The sequence below is a fragment of the Coturnix japonica genome, chromosome 9 (genome assembly GCF_054131305.1).
Source record: "Coturnix japonica strain WE chromosome 9, WE-NBRP24, whole genome shotgun sequence".
Taxonomy (NCBI): domain Eukaryota; kingdom Metazoa; phylum Chordata; class Aves; order Galliformes; family Phasianidae; genus Coturnix; species Coturnix japonica.
In genome coordinates, this window is record NC_140671.1 from 7,942,475 (window position 1) to 7,966,844 (window position 24,370).

The 24,370-nt window shown below is 44.7% G+C and overlaps 1 protein-coding gene across 9 annotated transcripts in view; it reads right to left on the bottom strand.

Moving 5' to 3' along the window:
* Window positions 1–11,226: 11,226 nt before the first annotated feature.
* The window catches only part of DEPDC5 (DEP domain containing 5, GATOR1 subcomplex subunit), a 37,484-nt gene continuing 24,340 nt past the window's right edge, over window positions 11,227–24,370 (bottom strand). For 5 of the 9 annotated variants that reach the window (XM_015877904.2, XM_015877900.2, XM_015877902.3 and 2 more), the window contains 11 exons: window positions 23,340–23,402; window positions 21,647–21,798; window positions 20,825–20,902; window positions 20,269–20,401; window positions 19,527–19,635; window positions 19,012–19,236; window positions 15,083–15,252; window positions 14,348–14,519; window positions 13,131–13,191; window positions 12,848–12,930; window positions 11,227–12,021 (listed from right to left, as the gene is read on the bottom strand). In XM_015877904.2, the coding sequence (XP_015733390.2) occupies window positions 11,726–12,021; window positions 12,848–12,930; window positions 13,131–13,191; window positions 14,348–14,519; window positions 15,083–15,252; window positions 19,012–19,236; window positions 19,527–19,635; window positions 20,269–20,401; window positions 20,825–20,902; window positions 21,647–21,798; window positions 23,340–23,402 (1,542 nt within the window). In that variant the 3' untranslated portion in view covers window positions 11,227–11,725. Of the gene's footprint in view, window positions 12,022–12,847; window positions 12,931–13,130; window positions 13,192–14,347; window positions 14,520–15,082; window positions 15,253–19,011; window positions 19,237–19,526; window positions 19,636–20,268; window positions 20,402–20,824; window positions 20,903–21,646; window positions 21,799–23,339; window positions 23,403–24,370 lie in introns of those variants that run through there. The other 4 variants (XM_015877907.2, XM_015877905.3, XR_014949163.1 and 1 more) reach the window with 2 other exon arrangements.

Here is a 24,370-nt window from a genome sequence, read left to right on the forward strand (position 1 = left end):
TTTCAAGGCTGTCAGTCGAAGTCTGGGGACGTGGCTTCTGCATCCAACCTCTGTGGGGGCTCCACCAGCATCTGGAGAAAGGTCACAGCATGAGCATGCAGGCACCAGGCCAAGCAGGAGACATGCAGTACTCCATGATGGAGTGCTCTCCCCATCACCAAAAGTATCTGTACTCCAACAGCACTGCCCTTAGCACTGCCAGACCCAATGTCGGCTAAAAGAAGTTAGGAAAGAAGTGCAAGGAAGGGTTGTTTCTTGTCAAGCTGCCCTTCCTTGGATCTCCCTCCCAGGTTTCAGCAGTCAGCACTGGGGCTGCTCTGCTGGACCTAGCATTCATTTTGCTCATTTTCATCACGCTGCAATTGCACTTACTAATAGCAAACGGGCTCAGCCTCTACCCTCATCAGCCCATCTCACATTTTAACATGCACAATACCCTTAGCAAAAAATCTTATGTTTTAATTATACCAAAAAGTGCTAAAAAATAGCCTGCTTTAGCAGATTGGAGACTCACTGCCTGCCAGTGCCATGGACACAGGGCCGTCACGGGGCAGGGCCTAATGGCAGGAGGATTCCTGCTGCTCTGAGCTGCATCCCCAGAAGCACAGGAAGAAGCAGTAAGCAGCAATCAACGCGCTGGCACCAGTATCTTCTAAATCAATACGTAGGCTCATAAATGCAGTTTGTCATGCTCCACAGAGTTCAGTGTGTTTTTCTGCTTGAAATGTGAGGCACAGGAGAGCTATATTCTGCATGAAGCATTAGCTGGGCTGCATTCCACCTGTCCCAACCAGAAGAGTAAAGGAGATACACCACCACTCTGAATAGGCATCTGCTGGTGTCCCACAGGGACTTCCAGTCCAGTAGCTAGATCAGACTCTCCCAGCAGGCAGCAGGAGCAGATGGAGACAGTCAGCTCCCTCTCACACTCCCTCCCCACAGCCCTGTAGAGCATAAGAGCTTTGGATGTGGCCCAAGTGCGTAGGACTGACTGTAAAAAGATCATAAAAGAAATAAACTGAAATTGGTCTAATGAGCTTTCAGGCCAAGTCCTTTCCAGGTGAGCACTTTTAAAATGAGATGAGCAGATTAAGGTTCCTTTGGCTGACTTCTAGCTCTACCCCTGCACTTAGGGAGCAGACAGACAGGCACTGGCAAGGGAGTAACAGTGACATCAGATGTCTACCCCAGGTGGGTGACCTTGGATGGATATTTCCTTCTCTGTGTTCTATCTGCAGAGCAGGGAGTGTTTCACTGCCCATCTTTCTAGGGTAACAACACGCACCTGCCTCAGTTTCTCAGTTTAAGCTGCTGACTTCTTCCTAAGTCCCCAGATGAGAGATGCTCATCACAACATTATTGCTGAAGATAACAGGGGTGACACCATACTTCTAACAGGGCCCTGCCTGCTCACCAAGTGATCCTTGCCCATTGCCCATCACAGAGCAGAGATCTCACCAAGGCTTCCCACCCAGGCTCTCCTGGCTCTATAGGGAGAGGCTGCAAAAAGGCCTGGGTGAAACTGCAGCCTAAGGCTCAATGACTTCTGAAGAGGCTGATGTTCAATAGCATTCATGGTATTATGGGGAGTTCAGAGTTTGGGGACATATGGGCCAGGCCACCAAGCTAAACAGGCACTACCAGGAGTTCAGATAGCTGTATCCTCACTAGAAGGTAGCTGTGAAGCAGCAGGTCATGCCCCTGCCAGGAGCACAATAAAGGGTGTGTGGGTGTCATGGTTTTGTAATTTTGCTATCAGTATTCCACATCATAACATCATGTAAAGTATGGATACTTCTATTGAATGTGCAGTCCACAGAAGAAGACTACATATCCCAGAGAACAACAGGGTTAATGATAAGTCACGGGACCAGGACGCTGTATAATCTCGTTCCCAGGCTGGAGTGCCCTCCTTCTTCTCTCGAACTTCTCGGAGAGTGGGAAGCGTTCCAGCCGTGTCGCCTAGAGTTCACAGTAGGCCTCTCGGTTTTCGGGGACTCTCTCTCTCTGTTTCGTTCAATTTGTTAGCCTCAATTATATTATATTGTGTTATCTTGTATTTCGGTATCATATTTAGTAAAATAAGTTTTTCCTCCTTAGATTGTCGCTGTTTTATCCCACTCCCTTTTTCCCCCTCCTTTCCGGGCCCCGGGAGGGGGGGCCCACGGGGTGGCTTCCCCTGTCACGGGCATAGGTAAATCTAAGTAACCCGTGACAGATTTTTGGTGGAGAATGCGGGCATAGAGCTTTTTAGCTTTTAGAACAACTCTCTCTTTACTCTTAAAGAGCTTCGTTAGGGGAGTGTTATCTTTTCGTAGCTGCTCACTGAGAACGTGACCTTGAAATACCAGACAAATTGTCAACATTAAGGGCTGCTGTACATTCTCAGCACTGCTATCTAACTTTTGTGTAGAAAACAAAGGGATTTCTTTCTCCCTTAGAGCAAAGCTAGCTAGCTCTGACTTTTACAGAGCCTGCCAGCTATGAATCCACTCTTCATCCCAGTTGCTCTGTTTAAGGGATTGAAAGCAATTATGATCTTCTTAAAGTATTGGTCAACTATTAACACCATAATTTGGTGTTGTGGAATTGTGCAGGTATATAGCCTAATAAGGTGGATACTGATGGAGACACCTGCCTGGTACTTTTATGAGATGTGGTATGGTCAGAATTTTGGCACCTACATCCCAGATGGAATTGTGAATCTTACAAACACTTGCATCCCAGATGGAATTGCGAATCTTACAAGTACTTGCATCCCAGATGGAACAGGCAATTTTACAAACACCACCATGTTTAATTCATTGTACAGGCTAAAAAAACCCTTTTTATTTAGGTTGTACTCTCAGATTTCCACACGCCTTTCAATAACTGAGATAGGGTTCATACTTGCATCCATGTTATCACTATTAATGAATGCATATATGTTCCTATGCATTCGTTCTATGCGGAAGTCTCCTCCAGAACCAGAGAATGATGACTGGCAGGGAATATGGAAAGGTTTAGGAAAAGTCTTAGAAGCATGGGGACCCGCAGTGTCATGGGATTTCACTCTTGAACACCTAAGGGACCCTAAGAAATTAAGTGAGTATTTGGGTCAGAGATCTAAGGAGGTAAACCTTATGTGGGGTTTGGCTTATGCATACCGTGCTTTGTATCATACTATTCTGGAGAGAGAGAGTTTCCGATCTGAGATTCAAGCCCAAGTTAATTCTGATCAGTCACAGGAGGCATCAGTAGCAATATCAGTTGCCCCTGTGGAAGGCAAGAAATGGAAACGGGTGTCCACGCGTCTAGAACGAAAAGAAGGAGAAGCACAGGGGGGGGCTGCAGAAGACCCAGGTGCCGGGCATGGAGCAGTACCGAAAAAAGCAAAGGCAAAAACCAAGAGGCATGAAGAAGAGACTGATGATGAGGAGGAAATCACCTATTGTCGACCTCTGAAGCTGACTGAAATCCAAGGCTCAAGAAAGGAGTTCACACGGCGTCAAGATGAAGGTATCCTTGCTTGGTTGCTTCGCTGCTGGGACAACGGGGCCAACAGCTTGTCTCTAGATGGTAATGAAGCTCGCCAACTAGGAAACATTGCCCAAGATGCAGGTATCGACAGAGGGATTAGCAGATGTTCGGATGGAGCTGCCACTCTCTGGTTGCGGCTGTTAGAAGCCGTGAGAGAAAGGTACCCCTATAAGGATGCTTTGAAGCCTAAATTTGATAGTTGGAATACCGTCCAAAAAGGTATTCAGCGCCTGAGGGAATTGGCCATGGCGAAAATGTTGTACAGCCCTGATCCAAGCGAACTTGACCCTGAGAGAGTGAGGGCCGATCCTGACATGTGGCAGAAAATCACAAGTACAGCACCAGAGAGAATGGCACAGTCATTGGTAACAGGTTCTAAAGGGTTCGTGGACAGATGGCCCCGAGTTGTTGAGCTGATTATAATGCTTCAAACCACCGATCAGCAGCTCCCTCAACTGCATGCCGCAGTTTCTGCCATCTCACGGCTAGAAAACCGAGTAGATGAAATGTGCAAGAAATTGTTTCCATCAACTAATCGTAATGATGATCCCGTAATAGTATCAGAAACAACTGATGAAGGTCAATCCTCGTACGGGCCACCAGGTCTAATGAAGGATCTGATCAAAGTATTCCAGTCCTACTCCTCACCTGCATCATCAAAAGTCTCAGCTGTTAAACGCACACGCTTCCCAGCTCGAGCAAAGAACAACAGTACGATTGCACCGCGTGTTTCCATGTGGCGCTACCTACGTGACCGTGGAGAAGACATGAGGAAGTGGCATGATCAGCCCACTTCTGCACTACGAGCACGGGTGAAAGAACTACTAGACATACCAACCACCAGTGGAGTTGCTCCAGTCATCACAGGTAACCAATAGAGGGGCCCTGCCCTCAGTCAGGGGAGGGAAAGGGATAATAGAGTTTATTGGACTGTGTGGATTCGATGGCCTGGCACATCAGAACCACAGGAATATAAGGCGCTGGTGGATACCGGTGCACAGTGCACCCTAATGCCCTCCAGTCATGAAGGGACAGAATCAATCCATATTTCTGGAGTGACTGGGGGCTCTCAAGAATTGACTGTGCTGGAGGCTGAAATAAGCCTCACTGGCAAAGACTGGCAAAAACATCCTATTGTGACTGGCCCAGGGGCTCCATGTATACTGGGTATTGATTACCTCAGAAGGGGGCATTTCAAGGATCCTAAGGGGTATCGATGGGCCTTTGGGATAGCTGCTGTAGATATGGACAACATTAAGCAGCTGTCTGTTTTGCCTGGCCTGTCAGAGGACCCGTCTGTTGTGGGGCTGCTACGAGTAAAAGAGCAGCAGGTACCGATTGCTACAAAGACAGTGCACAGACGGCAGTATCGCACCAACAGGGATTCCTTGCTCCCCATTCATGGTTTGATTCGCCAGTTGGAGAATCAGGGAGTGATCAGTAAAACTCACTCACCTTTTAACAGTCCCATATGGCCAGTGCGTAAAGCCAGTGGAGAATGGAGGCTGACAGTAGACTACCGTGGCCTGAATGAGGTCACACCCCCATTGAGCGCTGCTGTGCCGGACATGTTGGAACTCCAGTACGAGCTGGAGTCAAAAGCAGCCAAATGGTATGCCACCATTGACATTGCCAATGCCTTCTTCTCTATTCCTTTGGCTGCAGAATGTAAGCCACAGTTTGCCTTCACCTGGAGGGGCATTCAGTATACTTGGAACCGTTTGCCCCAGGGGTGGAAACATAGCCCAACCATTTGCCATGGGTTGGTCCAAACTGTACTGGAACAAGGTGGTGCTCCTGAACACCTTCAGTACATTGATGACATTGTTGTGTGGGGTGATACAGCAGAAGAGGTTTTCACAAAAGGAGAGCAGATCATCCAAATTCTTCTACAAGCCGGCTTTGCTATTAAGCGAAGCAAAGTAAAAGGACCTGCCCAGGAAATTCAGTTCTTAGGTATAAAGTGGCAGGATGGACGTCGTCACATCCCAACAGATGTGATCGACAAAATCACTGCCATGTCTCCACCAACTAGCAAGAAAGAGACACAATCTTTCCTGGGTGCAGTAGGCTTTTGGAGGATGCACATTCCAAACTACAGCCTCATTGTAAGCCCCCTTTATCAGGTGACGCGGAAGAAGAACGATTTTGCATGGGGCCCTGAGCAGCAGCAGGCTTTCGAACAGATTAAACAAGAGATAGCCCGAGCTGTAGCTCTGGGGCCAGTACGGACTGGACAGGATGTAAAGAACATCCTCTATACTGCTGCTGGAGAGAAAGGCCCCACTTGGAGTTTGTGGCAAAGAGCCTCAGGAGAGACCCGAGGCCGACCCCTGGGATTCTGGAGTCGATCATATAAGGGGTCTGAAGAGTGCTACACTCCAACTGAGAAGGAGATCTTAGCCGCGTATGAGGGGGTTCGGGCTGCTTCCGAAGTAGTCGGGACTGAAACACAGCTCCTTTTGGCACCTCGACTGCCAGTGCTGAACTGGATGTTCAAAGGACAGGTTCCCTCCACTCATCATGCTACCGATGTCACCTGGAGCAAGTGGATTACGCTGATTACACAGCGAGCGCGAATGGGAAACCTCAATCGTCCAGGAATCCTAGAGGTAATCATGGACTGGCCTGAAGATAAAAGGTTTGGAACATCACCAGCAGAAGAGGTATCACGTGCTAAAGAGGCCCCACCATACAACGAATTACCAGAAAATGAAAAGAAATATGCCCTATTCACAGACGGATCATGTCGCATTGTAGGGAAGCATCGCAAATGGAAAGCTGCCGTGTGGAGCCCCACACGACAGGTTGCAGAGGCCACCGAAGGTAAGGGAGAATCAAGTCAGTTTGCAGAGGTAAAAGCTGTCCAGCTGGCCTTAGATGTTGCTGAACGGGAGAGGTGGCCAATGCTGTATCTTTATACTGACTCATGGATGGTGGCAAATGCCTTATGGGGGTGGTTACAGAGGTGGGAACAAAACAACTGGCAACGGAAGGGTAAATCTGTTTGGGCCGCTGAATTATGGAAGGACATTGCTGCCCGAACAAAGAATATGGTTGTAAAGGTGCGTCATGTGGATGCACATGTGCCCAAAAGTCGGGCTACTGAAGAACAACAAAACAACCATCAGGTAGATAAAGCTGCCAAAATTGAGGTGGCTCAAATTGACTTGGACTGGCAGAATAAGGGTGAATTATTTCTAGCTCGATGGGCTCATGAGACCTCAGGTCATCAAGGAAGAGATGCGACATATAAGTGGGCCAGAGACCGAGGGGTGGACTTAACCATGGACGCTATTGCGCAGATTATTCATGATTGTGAAACATGTGCCATAATTAAACAAGCCAAAAGGATGAAACCTCTCTGGGAGGAAGGGCGGTGGCAAAAGTATAAATATGGGGAGGCGTGGCAGGTTGATTATATCACCTTGCCACGATCTCGCAGTGGTAAGTGTTATGTACTCACCATGGTAGAGGCAACCACTGGGTGGCTTGAAACATACGCAGTACCCCATGCAACTGCTCGAAACACCATATTAGGTCTTGAGAAACAAGTCCTGTGGCGACATGGCACCCCAGAAAGAATTGAATCTGATAATGGGACACATTTTAAAAATTCCCTTATAAATACTTGGGCCAAAGATCATGGCATTGAGTGGATTTATCATATTCCCTACCATGCACCAGCTTCTGGTAAAATTGAACGATATAATGGGTTGTTGAAAACTATGTTGAAAGCAATGGGTGGCGGAACATTTAAGCACTGGGAGAAGAATCTGGCAGAAGCCACTTGGTTGGTGAATACTAGAGGATCTGTCAATCGTGATGGTCCTAGTCAATCTAGCCCCCTACACACTGTAGAAGGAGATAAGGTCCCTGTTGTACATGTAAAGAACATGTTGGGAAAAGCTGTTTGGGTCCTTCCAGCTTCTGGAAAGGGCAAACCTATCCGTGGAACTGTCTTTGCCCAGGGACCTGGGTGCACTTGGTGGGTAATGCAGAAGGATGGGGATGTTCAGTGTGTACCACAAGGGAATTTGATGCTGGGGGAGTGCAGTCAATAATTTTATGTATTTATATGTATATATGTTTGCATGTGTAGTGTATTTTAGTTATTATAGTTGTACATTTAGTTATGTTACATGTAATTCTACTGTTTAGCTATCATAATTTTACATACGTGTATATATATGTATATATATATTTACCATGATGTAATAATGTAGAATAAGGGGTGGAATGTCATGGTTTTGTAATTTTGCTATCAGTATTCCACATCATAACATCATGTAAAGTATGGATACTTCTATTGAATGTGCAGTCCACAGAAGAAGACTACATATCCCAGAGAACAACAGGGTTAATGATAAGTCACGGGACCAGGACGCTGTATAATCTCGTTCCCAGGCTGGAGTGCCCTCCTTCTTCTCTCGAACTTCTCGGAGAGTGGGAAGCGTTCCAGCCGTGTCGCCTAGAGTTCACAGTAGGCCTCTCGGTTTTCGGGGACTCTCTCTCTCTGTTTCGTTCAATTTGTTAGCCTCAATTATATTATATTGTGTTATCTTGTATTTCGGTATCATATTTAGTAAAATAAGTTTTTCCTCCTTAGATTGTCGCTGTTTTATCCCACTCCCTTTTTCCCCCTCCTTTCCGGGCCCCGGGAGGGGGGGCCCACGGGGTGGCTTCCCCTGTCACGGGCATAGGTAAATCTAAGTAACCCGTGACAGTGGGTTTCTGGCACAGCTCATATACCCAACAAGGAGATATTCACCATAGTGAATGGTGTTGGAACACATTTTAAGTACAAACATGAGCTCACTCTAGAGTCAGAACATGCAGTTTTAATTCTAGCCAAAACATTGCCAGCAATTCCTTACCTTCCATGATCCTCAGTCACAGCTCAAAACTGCCAATCCCAAAACACAGCCTGTTTTAGATTAAGTACAGGCCCTATGAACCGAGTGTGCAGGGTCAGCTCCCACTAAGATCTGCACAAGTTATGATTTCCAGTCAAAAAGGAAACCAGGCAGTAGCTTAGAAGCCTGCTGTAGAGAGGGGCACACATCTTGTCTGATGATGCTGGCCTTGAATCCCCTTTGTGCCAACCACATTGTAAAGCACACGTACGCTTATATGCATATGTCCCATTTTCAGTGCACAGATAAAAATATCTGCAGAATCCAATGAGGACAAGCAGGAAGCCAGGCCCCAGGATGAGATGCATTACCACACTGTCTGCAACTCTCCCCAACAGGGAAATCAGGACAGTGCTTTTGAGGAGCCCTGTGCTTTCCACTCGCTTTACCTGCTGGGAGGAATAGCTTCCAGGATCCTTAGATGTCCTTCTCTAAGGGCAAAGCTTTCAGCCTCTAAATCTGACTGGCAAATGATTCTTCCTGAACTGGCCTCAATATAACCACACTGAGGGACACTGCTCAGGGGAGCTGTGACACCTTCTGAAATAAACGCTAAACACAATTACAGATGACACGGCTTCAACCTCTGACCCAGCAAGTCTTCCTTCTCCCTGCTGCACATTCACCAGGGGCTGCACGAACAGCAGCTGCAGCAGCCTGTAGAGCTACAGCAAAAGCAGGCATGATGAATCCTATTGAGGCTATTCTAAAGAAAAACACAAGGAAAAATACGGTGTAAATGCTGAACAAGACTGGATAAGATGGAAAGAGAAAGCAGAAGTGAGAAAGTGTTGAAGACAAGCACTGTGCATCCAGCCTCTGCTCAGTTAGCACTTGTCGTATGAACTTGCAGAGGTTTTAAAAGCCAGAAGCCTGACAAGTGGCAGAGAGAGCAGCCAGCACTTGAAGTGTGATTGAAAATCCTGCAGTAGGGATGCACTGGATCCTGCTGTGTGCCAAGAGAAGCAGGTGCCAACTTTTTCACTACATGAACACTGGCATCTCTTTCATCCTCTTCAACAGAGGATAGAAAATGCTGATAACAGTGGTGATCACTGAGACCAGAGATGAAATAGCAAGTTGTGAATGATCATTAGCCATTGTGATGCTATTGTGCAAAGACAGCATTTTGTTCCCAGATCAGCCTCTTAAGTTCACATCCTGACCCCTAAAGCTGAGAGCTAAAACCTGTCATACATTAGCTTCCATTTGGTGCCTTTATGACACTGGCATCTCTTTTCACCTGTCCCTGCACAGGCCTTGTCAGTACTTGCTCCTCCTGCAGGAGGGACAGCCTCTAGCCAAGAGGTACAGAGCTCCACTGACACAGTCCTCCAGCACCTCTTCCCTTCTATCCTTCTCTTCCAGGGGAGGTTTTCAGCTTTCTGGACCACATCCATCAGCAAAAGACAAACCTGCAGTTTGTGGAACGTAGGATCCTCCATATCCAGCTGTTCCACTGTGCAAAGCATCCTCAGGGCATGAGTTGATGAGCTTTTCCATATGAAGATGGTGGGATTTTTGACCTCACTGATAATATGCAATTCTGAACCTGTGCAGGCTGCAGGTTCATGTCCTGAGCCAATCCCTCCTGCAAACCCAGGTACAGGGAGGAGCAGGGGAAAAAGAACAAGTAAAACAGTCAAGTCTTTCCCTTCAGTTCCAAAGGCAGCAAGGCAAAAGCTTCCAGACCCACCAGAGACATTTGTTCACTCAGTTTCCAATCAGCCTGTGTGGATTCCATTAAGGAGATTGATTTATAAACTCAAAAACAGTTGGCAGAAAACCCTGCTCCCCGAGGCAATTTGTTTGCTAAAGGAAACCATTTACTGTTATTTTATATGGCTATATTTAAACATGCAACATACTGCATGAAACCTCAATGCTCTTCCCATAGAATAACAGCTTCCCATCACCAACATAATGCTCGTGGCACAAGCACTAATGTACACAAAGCAGCCAGCTCCTACTGACCCTGAGCAAACATCTGTATTGCACACACAGAACTTCTGCTGGATTAAACTACATAAACTGAATAATGAGAGCATAAACGAGGAACGTGTTTGGAAATACAGGCACAAGCTGTTATCATATCCTGACCTTTTAGGACTTTTAGTACCTCATTAGGCTCTCGATTCTGTTTTTTCTTCTTGTTGATGATGGTTTTTTTGTTTGTTTCCTCAGCCTGTCCTCACAGGGAGGTGCTCCATTCCCTGCAACATTTTTGTGGCTCTCCTCTGGATGCACCCAAACAGGTCCATGTTTCTCCTGTGCTGAGGACTCAGGTGAGGTCTCACAGCACTGAGCAGAGCTTAGGGGACAATCAGCTATAGGGACAGAACTGCAGCATCAGCTGTAGTGAGAAGGCATCAGCCCTCCACTGCCCTCAGTGCAGTGAACACAGAGAACAGGAACGGCCACTTATGCAGGGTCCTGCACCCACCACCCCATGCCCACTTCTCCCACTCACTGTGTGCTGCCTTCTGCTTGCATGGACAGTGACTGTATACTGGAATGCAGGCATCTCCATTTCACTGTGTAGACTTATCCTAACAATCCAATTCCTCCTCTTCCTCGCATCAGCATCTTTGCATGGTGAGTGCCCCCAGGTTCTCTGCAGGGTGGATGCAGGCCCTGCAGGGCAGCAGCAGGTTGTACACTCCCACTGTGTGCCACTGCTCCGGCTGCTGTGCTCTGACCATGCTGCACACCAGCTGCAGCATCTCCTTTGGTGATGTTCTCTTTTCCTCCCTGTATTACTGTCTGGAGTTGCTACAAAACATCAGGTCACTCAATTTTCAGCATTTTTACTTATTTACACATATGAAATTTAACAGTCATCTCTCACACTTTATCATACATATTCACACAATATTTGAGGTACACCTCAAAAGGAGAAGGGAGGGCCTGCAGCCTGCCATGGCAGGCAAACAGCACCGACCACTTCCAGTGCCCATTAGCCGCCCCCATCATTCTGTGCTGAATGGAACTGCCCTTGAAGATCATTGGCATTTTTCTTGCTTTACCTCTGCTCTGACTGAAATTTTGGCAACTAAGGACTGCATCAACTCAATACCAAGTGGCAGTCAGGTGACAGGTAGAAGCAAGCCAAGAGCTCAGGTTCTTTTTCCAAGGGCTTAATCAAATTCAGTTGAATATCAACAGCTATATTGATCAGGTCCGCTTGGAGCCACAGGACAAAACCACCAGACGGGCTATTTCCAGTCATTCTCTTCTTCTGCTTCCTTGCCACAAGGTAAAGCTTTCTCCTCATGAGACAAAGCCCCATCTCACGGGGCACTGGCATGCATCTTATCCAGGCAGTCGGTCCAGAAAAGCACGAGCCGGCTGTCCTTGTTCCAGCAGAAGTCTGTGAAGTCTTTCAGCAGCCGATCAGCAAACTTCTCATCCCCGGTGGCGCTGGACCGCCACGTTTTGGTCAACATGGTGTTGTAGGCCCAGTTGTAACCAATGCGCTCCTCACAGAACATGTTCTGGGTGGTGGAGCTGGTGGAGTTGCGCCGGCGTCGCTGCTGCCCGCAGGAGAATTTCCGCTTGGAATATGGCAGCTGCAAAAACACCGTCCCTGAGGGAAACAGACAGGTCTGCCTGAGGCTGAAGTCCTAAGTCACTATGAGCTGACTTACTGAGTTTCCATTAATTGCCTTCTAGCAAGGCAAAACAGAACACACTTTTCTTCCTTTGCTTTTACACACTACTACTTCCTGCAAATTGCAGCACTGGGAAAGAGCACTTAGTCTTGCTTTTCTCTTGCTACAAGAGAAAGAAACAGAAGAATAGGCCTTGATCCACCTTTCTGACCTTACATAAATTTGCATTCTCTTCTGCAGTCTTCCTAAAGCTCTTCTCCTGTCATTGCCTTCACATTCTCACAGCCCTTTTGAACACATTATTTCATTGCAATGTGCCATTCATGGAGCATAGTTTAAAGTGCTGATAAAACTAACATTTATGAAGTGGATCCTAAATATTCCATCTATTTCAGTGCATAAGGTAGAGACACATCTACCACTGACCTTAAGCCTGAGAGCCCAGCATTGACTTCTCCCAGTTCCTTTCCCTTCTAGCTCCTACATACACATCTGTTTATTCTGCACCTGGAATAAGCTCTGCCTTATTTCTTATTATTTCTCCACCTCCTAGAAATAAAGTTTCAGAGATGCCATAAAGTAAGATTTCAAACCAGGGCCATTCATTAGCAGCAACACTTTGCACTTCTCATACTATCTTGCCAGTTCCCTGGTTGGTGTTGGCTGATAAAGCTGCTTGCCATCTGACTAGGGACATAATGAGGACAAATGTCACTGACAAAACACAAACTGCATGGCAAATGATTCTTCTGTTTATGACAGCCTCCTCCTTGCCTCCAGTGCCTGCCAAGCATTGCTCACCTGTGACATGGATGTACTGAGGCTTGTTCTCAGCTGGAAAGTTGAATGCAGAAGCCGAGTACTTGTCCTGCACAAATCCAAATCTGGAGGAACAAACAGCAGCAAATAAAACCAACCTTCCAGACATTCTAGTTATGTTTTGATCTCAAAGCTGCCAAGCAGGCTGCAGAGAGGCAGACTGCACAGAACTCAAGTTACACAGGCATGTGGCTGTTCATTGTAAGCCTCATCCTACATTCTCCAAGGAGGTGCAAATGTTTGAGTCATTCTGCTCTGTACACACCTGTATGCTATTGCTTCCTGCAGAAGATGCATACGGTCCCAGTATGTTTCTGGTTCAAAGCCTGAAGCAAACAAAAAGGTTATTAGTAAAGCCACTTTCCTCTTTAAAAACTACAGCTTCCCTCAGAACACCTCTGTGCACTTTGGTTTTTCCAGCAATTTCTTTTAATCCCACTGCTTTCTGTCAGCTGCCCCTTGAATGCCCACTTATCAGAGATATGCCTCATATGTATCAGCAGCAGATTCATCCCTGAATTTCAATTGTGCATCTCCAGAGATGAAGGAAAGAATCATAACAGGGTGTGTGGGAGGGGACGAGGAGGAGCGTGAGCTGAAGTCACAGTGCACCACACAGTGCAGTGAGAATAGTTCACAGTCAGAGAGGCTGCACTGACATCACAGCAGATGGATTTGTCACTGACTGTTCCATATTTACACCTGGACATACAGCTATAAAGAATTAAAGGATTCATGAAAATAAAATACTTGTCTTATTTTTAACGGAGCCTTTTTACTGACTGCCCCCTCTCACAATGCAGTGTTGCCTCTCTGTGGGGATAGAGCTCTTTGAGCTTCCATCTGAGGCCTGTCACAACAGCATCACACAGAAGGGCAGGGTCACACTACAGAAAGGGAGACTGCAGGTTCTAGCTCCTAATCTCACATGCAAACACTGTGAATGTAACCATGGAAACTATAAAAAGGGTTGTGAAAACCTAATCTCACTGAGGAGGAGGACAAACAAATGCAGGACACAAATTCAGAGCAGCTCTGGGCAGGGTCTACCAGCAAAAAGGACTTTTAATGTATAACAACACAGAGCATCTACTCCATATCTACTCCATATAAGGCCTGTGGGGGTCTGCAACACTGTGGCAGAGATCATCCAGAGGCAGCCCTTCCTGTGCCTGGGAACTTCCATATATATATATATATATATATATATATATATATATATATATATATACACACACACACACACACATATATTCATATTATATATATATATATATAAAACGTCTGTGCTGACCAGGCTACCAGCACTGCTTCCTCTGAGCTCAACTTCCCTGACAGCAGCTGCTGAAACCCAAACCCAGGCCCTTCCTCCAGCTAATATTGTCTGGCTAACAAGGTTCCTCATGTCAGCTGTCTGCAATGACGGACCTACTTGCAGGAAAAAACATCAAGGTGTAGAACAAAAGAACAAACATCTCTTACCATCAAACAAGTGCTCACTACCCTCCTTCAGCAAGCAGCTAACGTTGAGTGGGATGAACAGCTGAGCTCGAAGTGGGTCTCCATACAAGTAGCTGGGCAATGCAAAGGGGCCTTCCAGGACTGGAACCAGCAGGAATCCACAAGATGTGGCTTTCCGATGCCAACCCTGAACCTGAGAAAAAGACTGAAATGGTGAATCACACGGCACATTATGGGACATCAAGGTGCATAGGAGCAACTAACTCCCCCAAAATAGATCAGACGACTCCATTTCCCACTGGCGCAGCTCACTTTGCATGGCAGGCACACAAGCATCCTTGCAAGCAGAGCAATACAAGCACAAGGCTTTCCTTTTATAAGTGCCACATCAATCAGAAAGCACTTTAAAATAGGACATTTTTCAGGAACTGATTCAGCCGACTTATCATCAGTGGCAAAGCACTGCTGCTTTACTGGAACAGGGCAATAGATTTTACATAAAAGCACAAACAAGCACCTCGTGCTGTTTGGCCGGGTTAAGTGAAACCTGACACTGATAGTTTGAGTTTGAAAGAAGATAAAGAGAAAAAATCTAAACATGAAAAAAAAAAGACATCTACTGCTTGTGTTTGCAATTCGAATGTTCTCAGAAAGTTTTCCCTAATACTTTCATGTGACAGATATGCCCCCAGCAGTATGAGGGATACAAAGGCCAGAAGGGCATTGCTGTGTCTACCTGGTACACAGAACTCTTACCATCTCAAAAAGAACAGCTGCAGTCACCGCCATCCAGTGTAACTTGATTTCAAAGGCAGCATTCAAGGAAAAATTGCCATGATAATAACAACTGCACCACTCCAGCCGGTCTGTGCGGTTATTCACATCCACATCCAGCGTCACAGTCCGTTGTTCAGGCACTGTGGCAGCTACGCAGCCAAGGAACGGGGTATATGTAAGAGATGAGAAGGAAGGAAGTTGGATAAAAGGAAAAAAAACCAAGACAAACAAGATACTTGAATTTACCCTCTCAGTCCTCCCCAAATGTTTTTAGGTTGCAGAATAGTCCCAGAACTCTGCCTATACAGATTGAAAAAGCAAAATCAAATCAAAATATTGCTCAAATGAGCGGTCTGTGTCATAAAATTACCTTCCCAAGAAGTGAAAAGACATTTCAATTGTAATATGGATACAGAATCAAGAGTAAAGAAGCTCAGCAACAAGCAACATCAGAGCAAACAACAAGGCAGACCCATCTCCTTCACAGCCACAGTTTGGGTTTAGTGTGACCCCACCAGAAATCACACGGTGCTGCTGCACAGGGCAGGAGCATTCCAGGACCAAGGAAGATTAGAAATTAAACGTGTAAACATGTATCTTTAACCCCATATCAATATCCCACATTATCACACAGCTAGAACTGCACATACAGTGCTTTTCTTAAAAGCAAGAGAAGTCAAACCAAGATACACGCAGCATCACTGCTATTCTCTGTGCTGCTCTGCAGTGAGTGCCAGGACAGAGCCCAAGATCCATCTCCTCCTGTGCCCACAGCCCAGTATCCTAATGAAGGAAAATCTCAAGTATTGAGTAAGAGAGAAATGGAAGCAAAGAAAGTGGAAGTGACCTGTATGGTGTCATAAGGGGACTTCAAGGTCAGGGACAGAAACCAGATACCCAAGTTTCAGTCCAAAGTAATACTGTGAACCACTGTGGTCACTTTCAACTTTAATTTGTACAAGGGAATTATTGCCCATTTTTATAAAGCTAAATACTGACAGAAACTAAGGGCTAAAAACTACTATTGAAAAACTTGGTTGTTTTTTTCCTTTCAGATTGACACACAAGGGATGGATGCTGCTATTTCTTGCTTAAGCAGAGGCTCATATGCACTCTTTAATGAGGTCAACTTTTAAACAACCTCATCATTTAATGACTTAATGGTTGAATTGGTCCTGAAGGCAGATGGGACAGTTCCCACCTCCACTGCTACTCTAAGTTGGCTGGACGCAATTTTCAAGGTAAAAGCAAATCTTCTATATTGTCGTTACTGCAGCTCAGGAACAGCTAAAAGTACAAATAAAGGAAAAATGAAAGAACATCATCCAGTTTTGTTTTGTAACTAAAATTCATGTTTGTCTTTTCTGACAAATCCATGTGTCATTTCTGAGCTGCTCTGCTATAGTCAGAGCAGCATCTTGGGATTCCCATTTTCTTGCTCCTTTTCAGTGGATTATCAACGTGCATTACAAGATTACAGTGTCAGTTTTGTAATGAAGTATGAATCCCATTTTGAGATGTTGGAAAGCAAATCCCAAAAGCCATAAAGTAAAAGCAGCTTAGCTGGGCAGATGCCAGTTGTTGGCTGAGGTATCAGTTGTAACACCACAGTCCAGTATGTCTGAACCAGCACACAGTGAAGAATGAGCTCCCTGCTCCCTTAGGCTGCTCTTTTTTCCAGATAACACAACATCCCCATTAGGGTTGGAGTCAGCCTCTCCACCTTGCCTATGTAATTCATAGGCAAAGCAACAGGAAAGCTGTCCAATCAGGTGAACTAATCACAAGGACCTTACAAACAGATGTGAAATAACCATGTCACTCTGAATTTAGAAGCTTCAGATTAAAACCAGTTTAATTTTGATAAAATAAACACCCTGCCTTCCATAGACCTGATTTTAAGAGAACTCACCTGCAAGTATATTGGCAAGTATATAACTAAGGATTCATTAAGTGCATCAGAGAGAAGCAGGCAGGTTATTCTCCAGTCGCAGACTACACTACACATATGACTACAGTGGCTAGTGCATGCATTGCTATAAATTGAAAGGGATGAGATTTAGTGTATCACAGGTCAGACTTCCACTGGGAAGGGAAAGGGGACAATCAGTGGGCAATAATAGGGGAACTGGGAGGGAAAAAGACTTTAGAGATCCATGGAGCTTGTTCCAGAGCTACCAATGTTTGCATGCAATTTCATATCACAGCCTGACATTTAGGGAAGGTGAGGAGGGGAAGAAACACAAACCACAATCAAATCAAAGTCAAGAGAGGAACAAATGAATTCAAATGGAGCAGAGGTCATCTGGGTTTAGTAAAGCTCCTTGCCTTGGATGAGCTGGTAACATTTTTGAAGAGCTCTGTGTAGAAGAGGGACAGCACAGAAACATCAGTTCAAACAGTTCCTTGGTAAGGAAAACATTCCACGCTGGATTTTCCTCCAGGACACTATTATTTCTTAAAAACTATGTGAGCTACCTGGGGGAACTTTTCATTATTCCAAGGACTGCATGTTAGTTAAATAGCAGAATGGATATAATCACAACTGAAACGAATGTTACATAGGTGTACACTCCAACACACATTGTCGGAATACACCAGATGGTTCTGTGCCCACTTCCCCAGGTGCCAACTTACTGAGTCTCAGTTTTCTCATCTCACAAAAGAGTACAGACATAGAAAAGTGAAGTGTTTTTTTGGCCTAAGTAGTAAGAGATCAAGGGAGGAACACGATCCAGCCCGAGCCCCTGCAGCCTTCACAATGCTCCCACACCAGCCTACGTTCAGGCTTTGGTTCTGGCAAATCCTTGAGCTAATGAGGTTGGATACTGGCCAAGGCAACAGATTTATCGTGTGACAAGGAAAAATATCCAACATATGTTGGCTTCAGGGAATTAACCATCAGTTCAGACTTGCGTCCTTAACATTTTCCCACATCTGATGCTGTTCCTCTTCCAACAAGGCTTTCAGAAATACACAAGGATGGCTGTAACTTCAGATTTAGGCGATACTGTATGAGCAATAAGAAGCTTCTCTTCAGAAAGTCAAATATACAAAACAAGAGAACAACAGAATTTTCTTTGTATCCCTAATTGAAATTAGGCTTCTAAAAGGTGTATCTAAGTAAATCTGAAGCTACAATTGCATAGCAATGATTTCTCTGGTAATTTTAAACAGGGAAAGGGAAACAAAAGCAAAAGACCCAGGCTGGCCTGGAAATAAAGAAATGACAAAGCAACGAAGTCAAACATACAACCAGTACGTTTCACAGGCTGCCAGTGGAAGCACTACACACATTACAAAATTTCAGATATCATAATGGTATCTCATTCAGCAACATCTTTGATATGCAAGTCATGCTGCTTCCACACTGCAGAGATAATTTGTAGCTGGGTCCCCAAGGCTTTAATATAAGGAGTCTCCCTATAAACAATTCAGATTAGCCAAGAAGCCTCGAGCACATAATCACAGAAAGCTTCTCTAACACATGTGGATCTTACTGGGACTCCTGCCATCAAGAAGCAATTCAGCACGTCATTTCAAGCACAGTTCAGTTGCTTTGCTGTTTCACAACTCATCCATCATAGACTGAAAAAGAGTTCCTCTGATCAACAAGACAGGTTAGTGTTCTCCTTTGTGAGCTCTACAGGATGACGTGGTGGTTCAGTAACAGAATATATATAACACTTTGTTTCAAAATAAATTCCCGTACTCAGAAGCAAAAATTGCTCTGCCCAGCCAGTGAAACAAACCTCAGACAAGTTTACCTGAGAGACACGTGTAACGTCAGCATGAAATCTGCAGCTTTATTGCTGGTCCATGTGAGATCATTTCTTTGACTGGCTGCTCTTCCCCCCTTAAACCATCCCTGTGAACTTCCCCAGCTGTCACCTGTGCTGTGCACCTACCTAATAGTGCAGCTGCCTGGCTCCGTCCTCCGAAGCTGCGGCTAAAGGAACTGTGCCTACTTGCATAGGAGGCCGGGCGGCTGGGCAGCCAGGGCAGGAAGAACGCAGGGATTTCCGAGTGCAGAAGCTCTTCTGCCACAAACGCCACCTCAAACCATTTCCTCTGGAAGGCAGAGAAGTCATCCATGGCAGCTGTGTGCCACATGGCAGGCTGCTGCATGCCCACTGAACAAAAAGCAAGGGGAAGGACAGATGACCATTAGAAACAAGTGCTCAGGATCAATAAAGAGTAGTAGTTCTTTATAAAAATGGGTAAGGAAAAAAAAATTAGGTTATGTTGTCCACAGGTGTTTACTTTCTAAACATTCCCAAAGTCTACATTTCTTTGACTCTCTTTTGAGCAGTGTTTTTGGTTGCTCTCAAAGTGCATTCCTGCATCAACACCCATAATAATCAACTACAGCTAGCAATTATGCAAAGGAATAACGAGGAAGGCCTTGTAACACAGTTCTGACCTCTGTCAGGTTCTTTGTCCCCAACAATCTTGTAGAAATAAAAGCCATAAATAAAGGTTCGTAGAGCTTCTCCGGATGCATGGACAATCAGCTGCTCTTCTAGCATTTTCTGAACAAAAAAATAGAACAAAACAGCACAATGGAAAAGAAGTCATTCTTTTATTTACACAGAAGGTTATTAAAGAACAGTTGGAAATCAGTTCTCTCCCTGACATCTTTTTGTCCAAATGTGCCTGTGGAGAATACCAGCAATGTTTCCTCTGATATTCAGTAAAGGTGCCAAGTTCTTATCTGCTGGAGAAATCATATTTGACCTTTCCATAGATGTCTGCCTTCCTCCCTTACCATGCTCTGGATTTACAGATGCATTATAGGGAGGTGAGAGTTCAAAGATGTTCTAGGTTCTCTGTCAATTGATATGGGATCTCAGTAGAGGAATTAACTCCAAAACGTTTCCAGCCATTGCCCAGACACAATTCAATATGGAAGACAGATTCATGAACACAACCAGCATGTACTTAGCAAGACAGAAGACTTTTGCTGATTGTATATGATCGATACAAACAACTTTATTAGCCAAACTAATTACTACAAGACAAAAGAACTCCACACTGTGGTGCTTTGTGGTTCCAACACAATGCAGAGTTCACAGGAATTATTGCAATGCTTTCCTCCACTATTCTACTGTCTTCAAAGAATGGGGGTATTTTTGGAGCTCTGCTCCCCCAGGCAGTTCCCTTACCTGCATTAAGTCAATTGCCATGGCATGAGTTTGCACACCTTCCACGTGATTCACCAACCAGTGCACAACTTCTGCACTGATGAAGCAGGACGGAGAGAGGCCCTTCTGCTCAGAGAGTAGCTGGATCCCTGTGCTGAAACACAGCAAGTCAAACACGCTAGCACAGCCTGCTCAACAATTCTGTTTAATTACTAAGACAAAAATCACCGTTGGGTGAAAAAAAAAAGGGAAAGATAAAAGACAATAGGTGCATGATGCCCCCAAAGTGGTATTTTGTTAGTTTTGAGTGATGAGACAGAGAGATGACATTGATGGCACTTCAGTGTTACTGAGAATTCTCACTTTGGTAGGACTGGAACTCAAGTAATTTAAGTCTGCACTGCACTGCTGGTACCTTAATGTCTAAAGTTCATTACTGGAGAGACTGGAACTGAATAGCAAAAAGCAGCTGGAAAAACTCACATCTGACAGGGTTCTCCTGTAAGTGACTCCACGCCCCACATTCACTTACAAAACTTCAAGACAGATGTTGAGCATATTTGGATTAAACACTTACGTGGGATGTTTCATGGCTTCAAGGATCTCCATCAAGGTGGAAGAGGAAGTCAGAGAACTTACTGAGCACTGCTGAGAGCTGCAAAGCAAAGAGACGTATGTCCAAAAACCAGGGCAGCTTGCAACATTTCTTCCAATAGGAGCACTTCAGAAAAATACTCTCATTTCTTTTCTGAACAATGACTTAGTTTCATTTATTTCCTTTCTCATTTTAACATGGACAACTAGAGGCATAACACCCTTTTCTCCCCCTGAGGCTGTCAGGTCATTGCTACAGTGACCCAGTTCACTTATGGGATGAAGCTATAGGACAGCAAATACTCTGAAACTGGCTTTTTCTTTTTCAAACACTTTAATATACAAGTACAGGAAGCAGGTGCTAATACAGTTTAGTTTTAAAGTTGCTTCCTCCCTGGTGTCTTTCCTTCAGGTTGGATCCTTTTGGATTTCTACAACCTACTCCACCCAATTAAGACCTGCAGGGCTCCCTTTGCTGAACAGACAGACAGATGTCAGTGATGTCAGTTCAAAGCCTGGTCTCCTTCTAATAGATTTCAGATGTAGAATGCCTTCATTTCTGGAAGATTTAAGCTTTTTTTGGAGGTGGAGCTGTAAGGCCTTCGTTCATTTAATTCTCAAAAACTGGGTTGCAAGGCTTATTTTTCACTACTGCTCTTTCTGCACATGGAAAAGTCTCATCACAATTGCTTTCAGACACAGCATACCTTGTTCTCAGGTTCCTGTTTAAGTGCCTATTTCACAGCACCTGAAAGGGGAACATACTGCACAGATCCACTGTGAAGCACTACAGTGCTCCTCTTACCTGCCCTCTGCAGCACCAGCTGGGACATATCCTTGTTCTGTTGTGCTCTGGGAACTTCCCAAGCTCTGAGTGCTGCCCCTCTCAGCTGACTGCCCCGTGTTTATCAATGTACTGGCATCTGAGGTTCCAGGAACTGATTGATCTATAGAGACCTGCATGGAGTAAGGACACATTCATTGGATTTATGATGTAATCTTTCCTCCATTCCCTTTCTTCCCCTGCCCTCCCAATTTTCCTTCTCAGATGAAGTTTGTTAATGACAAGCAATGTTATAAAGCTAGAACAAGCATACAGTGAAAGCATAAATGCAGTCTTTCTTTTGTTATCGCCACAGAGCTACTAACAAACATAAATTCCCTTATGCTGGCATTCAACAGTGACCCTCATAAAGATGAGGATAGACAATTGCATTGAAAAAAACACTGACAAATTAGTAATCCCAGTCCCAACCTGACATTTTCAATTTGAGTGCAACTATAAACACGCAATGGATAGAAGAGGAAAATTAGTCACTACAAGAAAATAACGTGCAGTTAGAGAAAACATGTCCAACTCTCAGACAAAAATATGCAGATTTAGTACACAGAATTCAAGTTTCATAATGCATGGAATCAGTTCATCCTCCTTCCTTTCTTAGGGCAGTACAGGGATGCTGGTTGGCACCCACCCACATCTGTGTCACTGAGACAACAAGAACATTTTCCTGCAGGAATGCTTGCATTATACCACAGACTAAATAGTTAAAAAAAAAATTAACATAAAATCTTTTCAGAAAGAACATGAGAGATTCAGCAAAGTACAGGCTGTAACTGCCATCTGTCTTTAACACATATAGCTCAGGAAAGGCATTATATAAAGCTAGAAAGGTGGGGGAGAGGAATACAAACAGCAGAGTAACTTAGCAACTCAAGTTAGTGTAAATATGAGGGCTGATCTGCCATGATGAATCCACAGCACAAGCACAGTTAAAAAAATAAGTCACAAAGCTGGTAGTCTGACTCAGGTCTGACAGTGAGACCAGAATTCTTTATGTTGTTCTCCATTCCTTCCATCCCATCATGCTGCAATGGCAGGGGTCCCTCTTCAAGCAGGGAGAAATGGCAAATGCTGACATGGAATCTACAGTCCCCACACTCAGCTAAAACCACTCTCCCTTCTCAGAGCTCACTTCAACCAGCAGTATTTTCTACTGTTACGTTGTATTACTGCTAACTCTTAACTGTTGTTAGGAGTACAAACAGCTTCTGTCACAATGACTCTTAAATCAAGATGAAATCAGTATTTTCTGCCCTCAGTTGTTTAAGAACCCCAGGACACGACTTGATCTGGATCTCTCACAGTCAAAGACCACATGAGAAATGTAGCTGAGAATGGGGAAAGTAAGCTGGTGTCATTTCGTTTAGCAAGTTGGAAAAGCATTACTTTGACAGAAAGAGAAGCTTCAGCAGTTGACGAGACAGTAATGCAAAGGACAGTAATGCAGGGCACATGAATATCCAAAGCACACCAAAAATACTGAATGGCAGAAGGAAAAAGTCACATCCTCCACCAGCAGTCACTCTGCCTTTTTAACACTGTGCATCTCTCAGCAAGCAGATCAGGAAACTAGCCAAGCTGCAAGCTCAAGGCAACCAATGCTCTCCATTGCCTCAGTCCAAAAGCCAGAGATGACAAGACCCCATTTAAAACTAACCTGTGAGAAGAAGGTTGAAGCTGAGCGAGGGCTGCGAACAAAATCCATAAAGAAGGCCCCATCCTGAAGGCATCAGAGGAAGTAGGCCCATTAATGGCAACAGGAACAAGGAGGTGAAGCAAATACAAAGTTGTGCAAGTACAAAAATGACCACAGAGAGAAAGTAAGAGGAGAATGTAAATCCCAAATAAAGCCAGAATGTCACGAGCAGCAGGATGCAGAGAATTGGGAGTTACACACACACACTTGCTTTCCCTCTCTGTACCAAGATATTGCTCTTCCTCAGCACAGATGCTTTTCCAACATTTTTAAAACCACATTGACCAGAATTCAATTCAAAAGCGCGGCCTTTCCTCCATACTTTTATAAGAGAAAGACTTGAGCTCTGGAGTAAGTGGGTTTTCATTCCAAACGCAAAGTTAAACAGTGATACAGGAAATTGTAGAACCATGTGTAATGACACGTATCCAAGGAAGGCCAGCTATTTTCTGGCCTCTCAGTCATTCAAACGATACAGAGGGAGAGAGGCAAAGAAGCATTACTGCTCCTGTGAAACGCAGGTCCGGTATAATGCAAAGTAAAGGGAAGAAAAATCCATCACAAAGATCTTCTAAACACTCCATTTAAAACTTCATGCAGAACAAAAACAGGCACCACCTGTGCTGTGCTCCCTACCTACTAACCAACCCCAAGTGAATGTATCCCCCACTGCTATTCAAAGACATGTCGAGATCCTCTTATCATAAAAGACAATAAAAGAACCTGACTACATTTTTATTCTCTATTTGCAATTCTTTATCCTGTTCCCTAGGTAAAATATTTTGCCTAGCTTGCAGTTAAGATGCTTACCCTGATACATGCAATTAAACATTTTATGCTAAGAATCAGTACCAGGGTTACATGGCTAATAACCTACACAGCAGATACAATGCCAGACAATCTATATCCATTAGGGCAAAGACTCAGCAAACAGATTCTGCAGCAGACCAAGTTACTGCATTAAATAATTATGTATTGTGTAGAAACTGGCT